The 10,544-nt window shown below is 38.6% G+C and overlaps 3 protein-coding genes across 5 annotated transcripts; 2 read left to right on the top strand and 1 right to left on the bottom strand.

Annotated features, from left to right (window-relative positions):
- The first annotated feature begins 600 nt into the window (after positions 1-600).
- Positions 601-2,065, top strand: LOC105393107 (transcription elongation factor SPT4). Its single transcript, XM_011564836.3, has 4 exons — positions 601-788; positions 1,043-1,149; positions 1,273-1,328; positions 1,436-2,065. Exons 1-4 carry the CDS (start codon positions 720-722, stop codon positions 1,552-1,554), a joined length of 351 nt encoding a protein of 116 aa, XP_011563138.1. The 5' UTR covers positions 601-719; the 3' UTR covers positions 1,555-2,065.
- Positions 1,954-5,472, bottom strand: LOC119692996 (sperm histone P2a). 2 transcript variants are annotated; one of them, XR_007266544.1, is made up of 6 exons: positions 5,218-5,472; positions 4,044-5,038; positions 3,487-3,636; positions 2,951-3,169; positions 2,371-2,496; positions 1,954-2,065 (listed from the first exon to the last, which is right to left on the bottom strand). XR_007266544.1 is itself a non-coding variant. In XM_038114964.2 (5 exons), exons 2-4 carry the CDS (start codon positions 3,531-3,533, stop codon positions 2,388-2,390), a joined length of 375 nt encoding a protein of 124 aa, XP_037970892.2. In that variant the 5' UTR covers positions 3,534-3,636; positions 4,044-4,161; the 3' UTR covers positions 1,954-2,065; positions 2,371-2,387. The 2 variants fall into 2 exon arrangements, 1 of the variants encoding a protein (XP_037970892.2); XM_038114964.2 differs by lacking the exon at positions 5,218-5,472 and having other exon boundaries at positions 4,044-4,161.
- Positions 5,473-5,756: 284 nt separating this feature from the next.
- Positions 5,757-10,406, top strand: LOC105393118 (ESF1 homolog). Of its 2 annotated transcripts, none has more exons than XM_048622497.1 (9): positions 5,757-6,354; positions 6,674-6,797; positions 7,002-7,104; positions 7,427-7,544; positions 7,805-7,995; positions 8,173-8,259; positions 8,506-8,625; positions 9,070-9,274; positions 9,714-10,406. In XM_048622497.1, exons 1-9 carry the CDS (start codon positions 5,862-5,864, stop codon positions 10,388-10,390), a joined length of 2,118 nt encoding a protein of 705 aa, XP_048478454.1. In that variant the 5' UTR covers positions 5,757-5,861; the 3' UTR covers positions 10,391-10,406. The 2 variants fall into 2 exon arrangements, with proteins under 2 accessions (XP_048478454.1, XP_037970896.2); XM_038114968.2 differs by having other exon boundaries at positions 8,506-8,629; positions 9,071-9,274.
- The last annotated feature ends 138 nt before the right edge of the window (positions 10,407-10,544 follow it).

The raw sequence follows: 10,544 nt of genomic DNA, 5'->3' as shown, positions 1-10,544 counted from the left end.
GGAATTTATAGCACAAAAAAACTCTCCATTCAGCATTCAGAGCTGTGTGTTGTAGTCGGTGCTCCTTGGTCTGGCTCATGTCCTGCTGTGGCCTAGCGTAGGAAAAGCGCTGAGGTAGGTACCTACATAACGTTTTAAGATTAACACACACACACACACACACGCACTCACGCCTTGTACTAATGTACTCCCTTGCGGGGTAGGCAGAGGTGCATTGCTGCACCCACTTTTCGCCAGAGTGTTATGTTAGTCCCAATACTCCCAATGTAATAGGAGGCGGGCCTATTGCCATTTTACGGGCACATCCAAGACCCGAGAACAAATATCTGTGTTTAAACAAATATCTGCCCCAGCCGGGAATCGAACCCGGGACCATCGGCTCAGTAGTCAGGGTCACTAACCACTACCTACGCCATTCGGTCGTCAACCACTACGCCATTCGGTCGTCAAGATTAACGCGCTGGTATATCAATGGTTCGATATAAAACCAGTGGCGTATTCACCATTAGGACGGTGAGATAAAGACTCACTAATGAACATTATTCTGATGCGCTTAATTTTTGTCTGTGATTTTTTAATTTTTTGACAGCAATTCAATTTTTCTGTTCTGTGTGTGTGTTGTGTATGTTGATTGATGTTTGTATTTGTGTTAATTTTCGTGTAATTTTGTATTGTAGTTTAATTTTCGCCTACCGCTGTGTACATTAAATACAAGAATTATGTCTTTGGATACTGTGCCAAAAGATCTCCGAGGTTTGCGGGCGTGTTTGGTGTGCTCTTTAATTAAGGTACCAAACTTAACCTCTGAGTTAATAGTATTAATAATTTTACGTTTATCAAACGTATTTGCCAACTCTTGGATTGATTTGAAGTTGTATTCAATAAGTGGCGTATTCATTGATGTTGATGACCCATCATTAGAGTACTTACATTTCTAAGACAGCCTTGTTACCGTTTCCCAAATGTGAAATCCAAACTATCTCAAATATCTCTGCTTTACCTCTTCCTCATACTCAGATAAATTTTATATTTACATTTCCAGACATTTGACCAGTTTGAATATGATGGCTGCGACAACTGTGATGAGTTTCTGCGAATGAAAAACAACAAAGACAATGTTTATGACTGCACTAGCAATAATTTTGATGGGTAAGAAATAAAAAGAATCATAATATACTAAAGAAAAACTTCATACACTGATCATCATCATCCAATGATAGTTTGATGAATCATACAATAAGATCAATATTAACAAGGCTTATAATTTTTCAGAATGATTGCTGTAATGAGCCCGGAAGACAGTTGGGTCTGCAAATGGCAGCGAATTAGTAAGTTTCCCTTTAATAAATGAAACTAAATACATCCATTATCTATGTACAACCATGATCAACAAAAGAGTATTTTTTCCTAATGTGTTCCTTTTTAAAATTTCCAGGTAGGTTCTGTAAAGGAGTGTATGCAATATCAGTGTCGGGGCGTCTGCCGGCCGGAGTCATCCGAGAGATGAAGAGCCGCGGCATCGCCTACCGCCCCCGAGACACCAGCCAGAGATAATAACAACCATAAGTAAACCATACTTTCAAATAGGAATAATTACTCTAATTTATAAATTGTAACCGCAACCTCTTTATAAATATAGTTCTAAATACATAAACTGGGAGTTTTTTAAGACAGCCATAAAGAAGCAATCTCAGTAGCTTTTTGAGCTTAACAAAGTCCTATGTAAAGACTACAATATTATAATGTACAGTATAGGGGTGAAGTTCGCCCACCTAGCATGCTCATGCTCGCCTGCTAGCTCGTAGTAAAACCTATAAGCTCAAAAATGCAGCGAATAGACATTCTGACTTGTCTAGCTAGATGATGCCTAGAGTCAGTAACGAAATTTGGACTACTGTGCAGGATATGGCAACTTTACCTTTGTTAGGAGTTAGAAATTAAACAAGTTTAAAGTATAAATAAATGCATGATTATTAAATTCTCACAAATAAGTAGGTACAAATACGAGATCACTGTAAATTTCATAAAATATCACAAAACACTCTTTCTTCACACTTCAAATTTCCTGTAAAATATAAATACACGTCAGGGTAGTAATATACTTGTTAATTGAAACAAGACAACGTACTTCTAGGCAGCACACAGTTCCTGGGTAGCCTAGGTGTGGACACGCAGATACCTATCTTTATTTTTATATCCTGCCTGTAGTAGTGTACAATTATTTTATTAACAGCTGCTCAATCCCTTCTAATCCCTGTACATAGGTATAAGTAGTAAGTTGACCGACTAGAATAAGACAGCGTGATAGAATGGCCTACGTCCACTATTTCCAGACCATTCCTTCACGCACAAGTTATTAAAAGCACTCACACAAAATCCTGCGTCAATCAACGCGAGTGGCTGCGACAGCGCTTGGGCAGGCGCAGCTTCCAGCGCTTGTCGCACTTGCGGCAGCGCTTGAACGTGCCGCAGGGAGTACGGCAGCACGTGCGGTGGCTGCGGATATGAGATGACATCGTCAGCCAATCAACATAAGAAGTGATGTTATTGTCAGCCAATCAGCATCGTCGATTGGTGAACTAAGCGTCTACCAAAGAGCATTACAATACTCGCTGAACTGAGGCGTCTACCAGAGCGACGCTGTACATTCTCTCCACGGCCTTTTCTCAGTGGGTTGGCATCGAGCCACTACCGGCTAACTGTCTGAGGTCCTCGCTAGGTAGGTACAGTAGGGTGGCCAGTGGCAAACTAAGCTTGGAAACGATATAGGTAGTAACCTTGATTATCTGGATGATTTCAGTGTATTGGACTAGACCAGCAGTCAGGGAGTCGTCACCGGTTGGACACATAGCTCTATTCTATTCTATACTTGTACACCAACAGTTAAATACCTAGTTACCCAACCACCAACAGAATTGGTAGTAGCAAGTGCAACAGTCAATAAACTAACGTCTTCTTCCTACGATGGCGGCTGCGTCCACAGCGGCTCTTGTGGCGGCGCACACCACACTTGCTCTTGTGGCGGCGCACGCCACACTTCCGGCTCTTGCGGCGCGCGCCACACTTCCGGCTGCGGCTGCGGCGCCGCTTGCTGCAGTGCCGCTTGACGGGCTTGCAGCAGCTCCGCTTGCCGCCGCTGCCGCCGCCGCTGCTCTCGCGGGCGCGCTTCCTAAACGCACGTTTTTATTTTATTTAGAAATAGGTAGAAAAGACATAGGTACTTATAGGCAAGTAGAAAATATGAAAGAATTAAAAAGCAAAGTACCTGCTTACTGTAAGTACATATAAATAAAACTAAAAACAAAAAATATAACAAATAGCTTTATCTAAAGGTACCTAAGTATGTAGTTGAGTGGTAATTCCGCCTTACCTAAAGCTGGTGCAGGAAGCTAACCAAATGCATGCCAAATATACGTAGCCTAGGATGGAATCTAACTACTTCACACATAATACATTGTTGTGTATAGGTAAGTAGGAGTAGTTTACCTTCCATGCTTCTCAGTATGAGCACAATCTTTTGGCTCTGAATCCATGGTCAAATAGGTACACTTCAAATTTTCATTTCATAGTAAAAGGATTTCAATTTTTACAATTTCTTCATCGGTTGACGAATAGTTGGGCAGTGATGATTACCTACTGCAAGGAATAACATTTATTTTCAAATTAGCTACTAATTATCACCATCATCACGACCCATCAAGTCCACTGCTGGGGCACGGGCATGGGTGTGGTTGTATCATCAAAGGTTCACATGAGGTACCTGTAGCATTTTAGTACCTACATACCTACAAGTATTAGAAAATGTAACGTACATACAGTGCGACAAACTTATCTGTTCCGGTGAGGGCGAACTAAATTGATCCATATATCATTACTTACTGATGAATTATGTATTGATATAGATTAGGTGGGTTTATTAAAACCGCAAGAGCGAATTACCACTACAGGTAAACGTAAAATCTTATAGAATGAATAAATATTCGACATTTACGTGAGCTTTCACCGGAACAGATAAGTTTGTGGCACTGTACTTAGGTACTTACCGTCAAAATTAGTTATTTACACATTTATCAAATTATTCATGAAAAAATTTAGTAAAAATAAAATTTATTTTGGAACTGAAAAACCCGTCAAAAATAATGTCAATGTATAAAAAATTCTATTTAATTTTAGAATTCATAGACTATGTAAAGAGTATTTCTTTTTTATACTATACATGATGGAAGAACTGGAGAGTTTTGTGCTTTGCCATCCAACCAAACCAATACCTTTGTCCAGTATAAAGTTTACTTCTCTATACATAAGAGTTGAGTGCCTTCCAGTTTACTAGTGTTTTGTAAAATACTTTTTAGCTTCACATAGGTTGATTTACTACATGCAATAGGTACCTACGTAATATGCACGATTTTTTAAGTCAGCATTTCTTTATAGGTGCTAATAATATACTAAGGTTAATCTTAGAAAGAAATCTCAACCATTAATAGTTGTATCAGATGCTACTCAATAATTTAAGCCAAACAATATAATTTTAGTAACATTTATTAAAAGAAAAGATATATTATATCAATCTAACACATACATAAATTAAATAGCTACTACATCTAACAAGCCATTCACACACTAATTACAATAAAAATTGTGAATTAAAATGTCATTCTTTATCACAATAATCTAAATACATATTTTTGCTTAACATTAAGCCCTGTTTCAAATCAAAGATAATATCTAAACATACAACACATAACAATTATGATGAAATGATAGACAGGAACACATTTATAATGTGAAATTAAACGTAAACATTGTCTACATCAGCGCAATTATTATTTTCAACATCTTTGCATTTTATTGCTAATTTTTCATGTTCAGTTAGAGGCAATCTTGAGGTGTTCCAACAAACAGATGGGCTGAACAAACACAGCAATCTAGACAACTGTCAACTCCCAGTACTTGAAGGAGGAACTTTGAACTCTTTGTCAGTGCCGAGGATATCCTTATCAATCTCTTTGAAGTCGATGTTTTGCTGTTTCATTGCATTCTGGAAAAACAATTAGAATTTTAATATGTTCATAGATTTAAAACGAAATTTTAGATCATCAGCCGAAAAACTTATCATCCTCTAAAAGGCCTCTCACAAGGAGCGCCACTATACTCTGGTCTTATCCATTCTCATACAACTATCATCAGATTGCATAGGATATGGTGTTAATAATTTACCTTTACACATTCTTGATAAACTTTGAATATTCCAGAGCACACTGAATCGTCATGATCACCTTTTAAGAATTTGTCTGAAAACCAACTATTAAAGCAATCATCATACTTTTGTTTTAGCTCTGTGCACTCTTTACCAATGCTATTCATGGTTAAAATAGGAATACATCAGCTAAAACGGATAAAAATACAAAAACACCGAAAATTTCGTACCGAAATCCCAATTGATTTCCGATTATAACCTCAAATTAAATTGAAATGTCAGAGGTTAACAGATGTCAGAAGATATGCACAGATTCAATCAGACTGAATTTCAAGTACAAAATTAACTAAGAAACGGTTCAAGGACCATACAAGCAAGTATTTGATTCGGTGGATAAGCTGCTCATCCTCATTATGGTGATGAGATTGATAGAATGATGAAGAAAAAATGAAAGTAACGAAAATTTGCACACAACACAGACATTATTCTAAGGTTTCAATTCCACAGAGCTACATGAAAAGTTTCCTTTAACTGACAGGCGACAGCTGACAGTGAAATTGTGACAATTGTGTTGTTATCGTTGCATTCACGTCACGTGTGATTGAGGTTAGGAAATGGTTTTATTCAATTAAATTGTACAAAATATCTCTAAAACTAGATTAAAATGAGTGAAATATTAAAGGATAGCCGGTTTGCAAAATACCTAAATGACCCACGATACCGTCAAATACCTAAACATGAGCGGAAAGTCAAAATTGATAAACGTTTCCAGTCTATGTTTAAAGACGAAAAGTTTAAAGTGAAATATACTGTAGATAAAAGAGGTAGACCAGTCAACGAAACTTCTACTGAAAATCTACGCAAGTACTACGACCTTGAAGAATCTGATGATGCATCGTCAACTTCTGAAGATGAAGAAAGTGAATCGTCGAAAACCAAAAAAGATGATGATAATGAAAAATCCGCACAGTCTGATGATGAAGCAGACGAAGAGGCGGATACATCGGGGCGCTTCGTGAAACGCCCGTCCAGTCGCGATGAAGGAGAGCTGGCCGAGGAAGACTTGGTGAACAATGACAAACTTATCCGAGGCAAACTCGATAAGAAAACTAAAAAGCGTTTGCTGGATCTTGACATTGATTACGCCCGTGGTGAAGGTAAGCTAAGAGATATTTAATTGTCTTTCAATCAGAAGTTGGTACTTGACAATTTTATTTATAAATAATTTACCTTATAAATACAGTGTAAATTTTACAAAGGTATATACAAATCTTGCTTTATTAATGTGTATTACTTACCACAAAAAGTTTAAACCAGGTTCTACTAGAGTTCAATATCTGGTTGATTGGTTTTTGTGTACTTATACCAAAAATATATACAATTAAGAACAGTTTAGGACATAGACACAAATATCACCCTAAAGCAACATCTTTCAGCCAACACTTAACTAACAAAACTGTTCTAAACCATTTCTAGGGCTCCTGCAAACAGACAGCTCGTCCGATGACGACAGCAGTGAGGAGGAGGAAGAGAGTGACTTGGAGCACGAGTGGGGGGAGCTGGATGCCGATGCCGGCTCCACTGAGGAGTCCACCAAGAGGTTGGCAGATAATGTTCAGCTTTCTGAAGCAAACATAGGAAATTATTTTTGCAAACTGATAAACTTCTGCTGGCTTGCAAAAGGAAGACAGAAAGACTCTGTAATCTGCTACATAACATAAAATAGAGGGGTTGCTGTTTTTATTTGTTAACATTTATTATTTTTATATCAATACAGTAAAATAAAGATATTTTTGTTTACCAGGCTTGCAATCTGTAACCTGGACTGGGACAATATAAAAGCTGCTGATATTATGGTACTGCTGAACTCATTCCTGCCTCCTGGTGGGGTCATTCTCAAAGTGACTGTAAGTACTATCTTCTCTAGTACCTTAACCACTATATGTCTATGCAACCCATTCATGCACTAGCCAAACAGGCTTTTAATTGTGTCTCCATTTCCAGGGATGTGACTTGTGAATCTTAAATAATGCACAATTAATTATAATATGCCTACCTAATGAACTATAACCAGTAGATTGATTAACAAACATATTTTATCCTTGCTGTGCAATTTATACTTTTCTACCTGTATAAATAGTAAAACCTCAGCTCATGAAACCTTTTTGACATATCAAACTATACACCTAATTTATAGTTTTCACTCATTACACTCTCATCACATTTCAGATCTATCCCTCTGAGTATGGCCTGCAGAGGATGAAGGAAGAAGAGGTCAGAGGGCCGATCGAGCTCACGGAGAAGGCGGCCGACGACGACCTGTCCGACGACGGAGGGAATGAAGAGGGTTAGTGGAAATATAACACAGTTCTGGAACTATCCCCATTTATCCTTAGCATTACTTTGCAGTATAAGTTAACCGAATGTCTACTGTAAGTGTAATTAAGATATTGTGAAATAAAATGTGCAGGATTTCTGTAAAATAGCACACCTACTAGAAGTACTTCTTCTTCTTCTCTTTGGCTAGCCCAAGTGTGGCGGAATACATGATAGGAAGTTAAAGAATGTTATAATTATGTATTTATTGATCCAAACCCACCTTTCCAGGTTCAACCTACCACATGGAGAAGCTCCGTCGCTACCAACTGAACCGGCTCAAGTATTACTATGCAGTAGTGGAGTGTGACAGCGCCGCCACGGCGGACGCGCTGTACGCAGAGTGCGACAACATGGAGTACGAGAGCAGCGCCACGCGGCTCGACATGCGAGTAGTGCCTGATGACGTCACCTTCGATCAGGTGTGTCTATAGTGAATGAGTATTACGAGGTAACGTCACCATCGAGCAGGTCAGAATGTTTAAATGGAATTGAAAGTCGAAATCCGATAACCCAGCTAGTTATTCTGTAGTAAAAAGTCACGTGACCAACAAAGGTTACCATTGAACTACTTACCAACAATTTATTTATTATTGCAGGAGCCTCATGAAGTGTGCACGAAGCTGCCAGATCTGGCCAAGTACAAGCCCCGACTCTTCACCACGACAGCCTTGCAGCAAGCCAAGGTAATATTTTATTCTTTAGCTATAAACCAACGCCCTCAACGGGGCACAAGACGACAAAATTGAAGCTAAGGTCCCCCAGTATTTTGTTTTATATTTGCAATTATATCTTAGTTCTCCGCTTTACAATAATGAGACGTTGTAACCAGGTTATAGTGTAGTCAAGGGCTATCCATGAGTAAATTTTTGGCCGTTCTGGCTCAGTCACCCTATGATCACCAAATAACTAATTCCTCGTGTATTCACCAGGTGGAGCTAACGTGGGACGCCACTAACCCGAACCGCACGGAGGCGATCCGCAGCGCGGCGGGCGGAGACCTCGCTGACCTTGACCTTCACGAGTACCTGGCCTCCAGTTCCGACGACGATGACGGTGAGGGTTCATATTATTAAATTCTTTGTACATTTTATGCACATAAATCAATTTGTACATAGGCGAACTTAATGCTAAAAGCATTCTCTTCCAGTTAACCTTGGGCGTTGTGGAGAAAGTGATAGGTGGTAGGGTTGCTAATTCATCCCACACGGACCAGTCTGAAACGTTCATCCACTGTCGATGGACCCGTGAACACACTTCATGTACACACCCAAGACATGTGCTGAGGGCAAAGACCTCAAAATGTGTCTCCTTACAAATGTCTTGTTTACAAACTACATACTTTGTGGGCGAAACGTCCGTTGGGCGAAAAGTTATGTCGGCGCAACAGTGCGATATAATGTTTTTAAACTTTTTAATTTCCCACACATTTATAAAAACGCTCTACTAAAATCTACATAATGTACTTATTATCTCATTGAGCTACTCATGTTTCAGACGAAGAACAACAAGAAAAAGCCGACAAAGATTCCCAATCAGACCAAGAAGAGGACGACCCCATACAGAAGTACAAGAAGTTGCTTCTGGACATCGAGCAGAAGGAAGAGAAGAAGAAGAATAAAGACATGGAGATGGAGATTAGCTGGGGGCTCGGCGTGAAGGACAAGGCGCAGGCGCTCGTCAAGCAGAAGATGAAAGAAGGTAAGGTTTTGCATCTCTATTTTATTTATTTAGGGAGATGTAAGATTAATTAAGATCCATAAAAAGCGTTTATTAGTTTGAATAAGTAGTGCAAGCGCATGCCACTGAACTGCATGTTCAGTTCTTTGGAGATTATTCGCTTTTAAAGTTTATTATATTATAAATTCTTTATTGCACATAAAAAACATTGTACTAAGGCGAACTTAATGCTAGTAGCATTCTCTACCAGTTAACCTTATTTGGTGATGTCGAGAAAGTGGTATATATAATAATGTTTTCTTATATTTTATTATTGTGATTAAAGTGATTCGTGGAGGAATTTAGGGAAACAAAGAAGGCAGCTATTCCAATCAAAGAAACAATGAAATATTGGATGTGTATAATATTTTCATATGTAAACAAGCAAATTTTTCCTAATTGCTTCTATTTCTACTTACAGAAAACAAGAACCTCACACCGTTTGAAAAGCTGATAGAGAAGAAGAAAGAGAAAAAGAAACAGAAGAAATTGGAGCGGAAACAGAAACTTAATGAAAACACTTCAGACGGAGAGCAGGAGGAGGCGTCTGATGACGACATCCCGTCAGACGTAGACATGAACGACCCGTACTTCGCTGAGGAATTCAACAAACCAGAATTCAAGAAATCTAAAGACAAAAACAAAAAGAAAAATAAACCGACTGAGGAAACAGAAGAAGACGAAAACGGAAAAGCTGAATTAGAATTACTACTAGATGATGAAGACGACGGCAAAGCACACTTCAGTCTCAAGAAGATTCAAGAAGCAGAGGCCCCGTCGAAGAAGTCACGAAGGAAAAAGAAAATGAAAGAAAAGATGATGGAACAAAAACAAACGCTACCAGACTTTGAAGTAGACGTAAACGACCAACGATTTTCTGCGCTTTTCAACTCTCATCACTACAACATAGACCCTTCGGACCCTAACTTTAAGAAGACTAAAAACATGGAACGTTTGATACAAGAGAAATTAAAACGGAGGCCAGTTGATACGCCGGCCACAGAAGAACAACCTGCAAAGAAATCTAGAGAGGACGCGGAAATGAGCATTTTAGTTAAAAATATTAAAAGAAAGACAAAAGATGCTATGAAAAAATAAATGTTTTGAGAAGTTATATGTGCTGATTTTCAATCCATATCCATCTTTATCAAGACACGAAATTTTAAACTAAGCATGTATATGAATTTAGGAATGATTTGGATATGCCGGATGAAACAGATTTTTAATCACCAAGGCAGAGGATTGAGACATA

The sequence above is a fragment of the Plutella xylostella genome, chromosome 8 (assembly GCF_932276165.1).
Source record: "Plutella xylostella chromosome 8, ilPluXylo3.1, whole genome shotgun sequence".
Classification (NCBI taxonomy): domain Eukaryota; kingdom Metazoa; phylum Arthropoda; class Insecta; order Lepidoptera; family Plutellidae; genus Plutella; species Plutella xylostella.
This window is presented reverse-complemented; position numbering and strand designations above follow the sequence as displayed.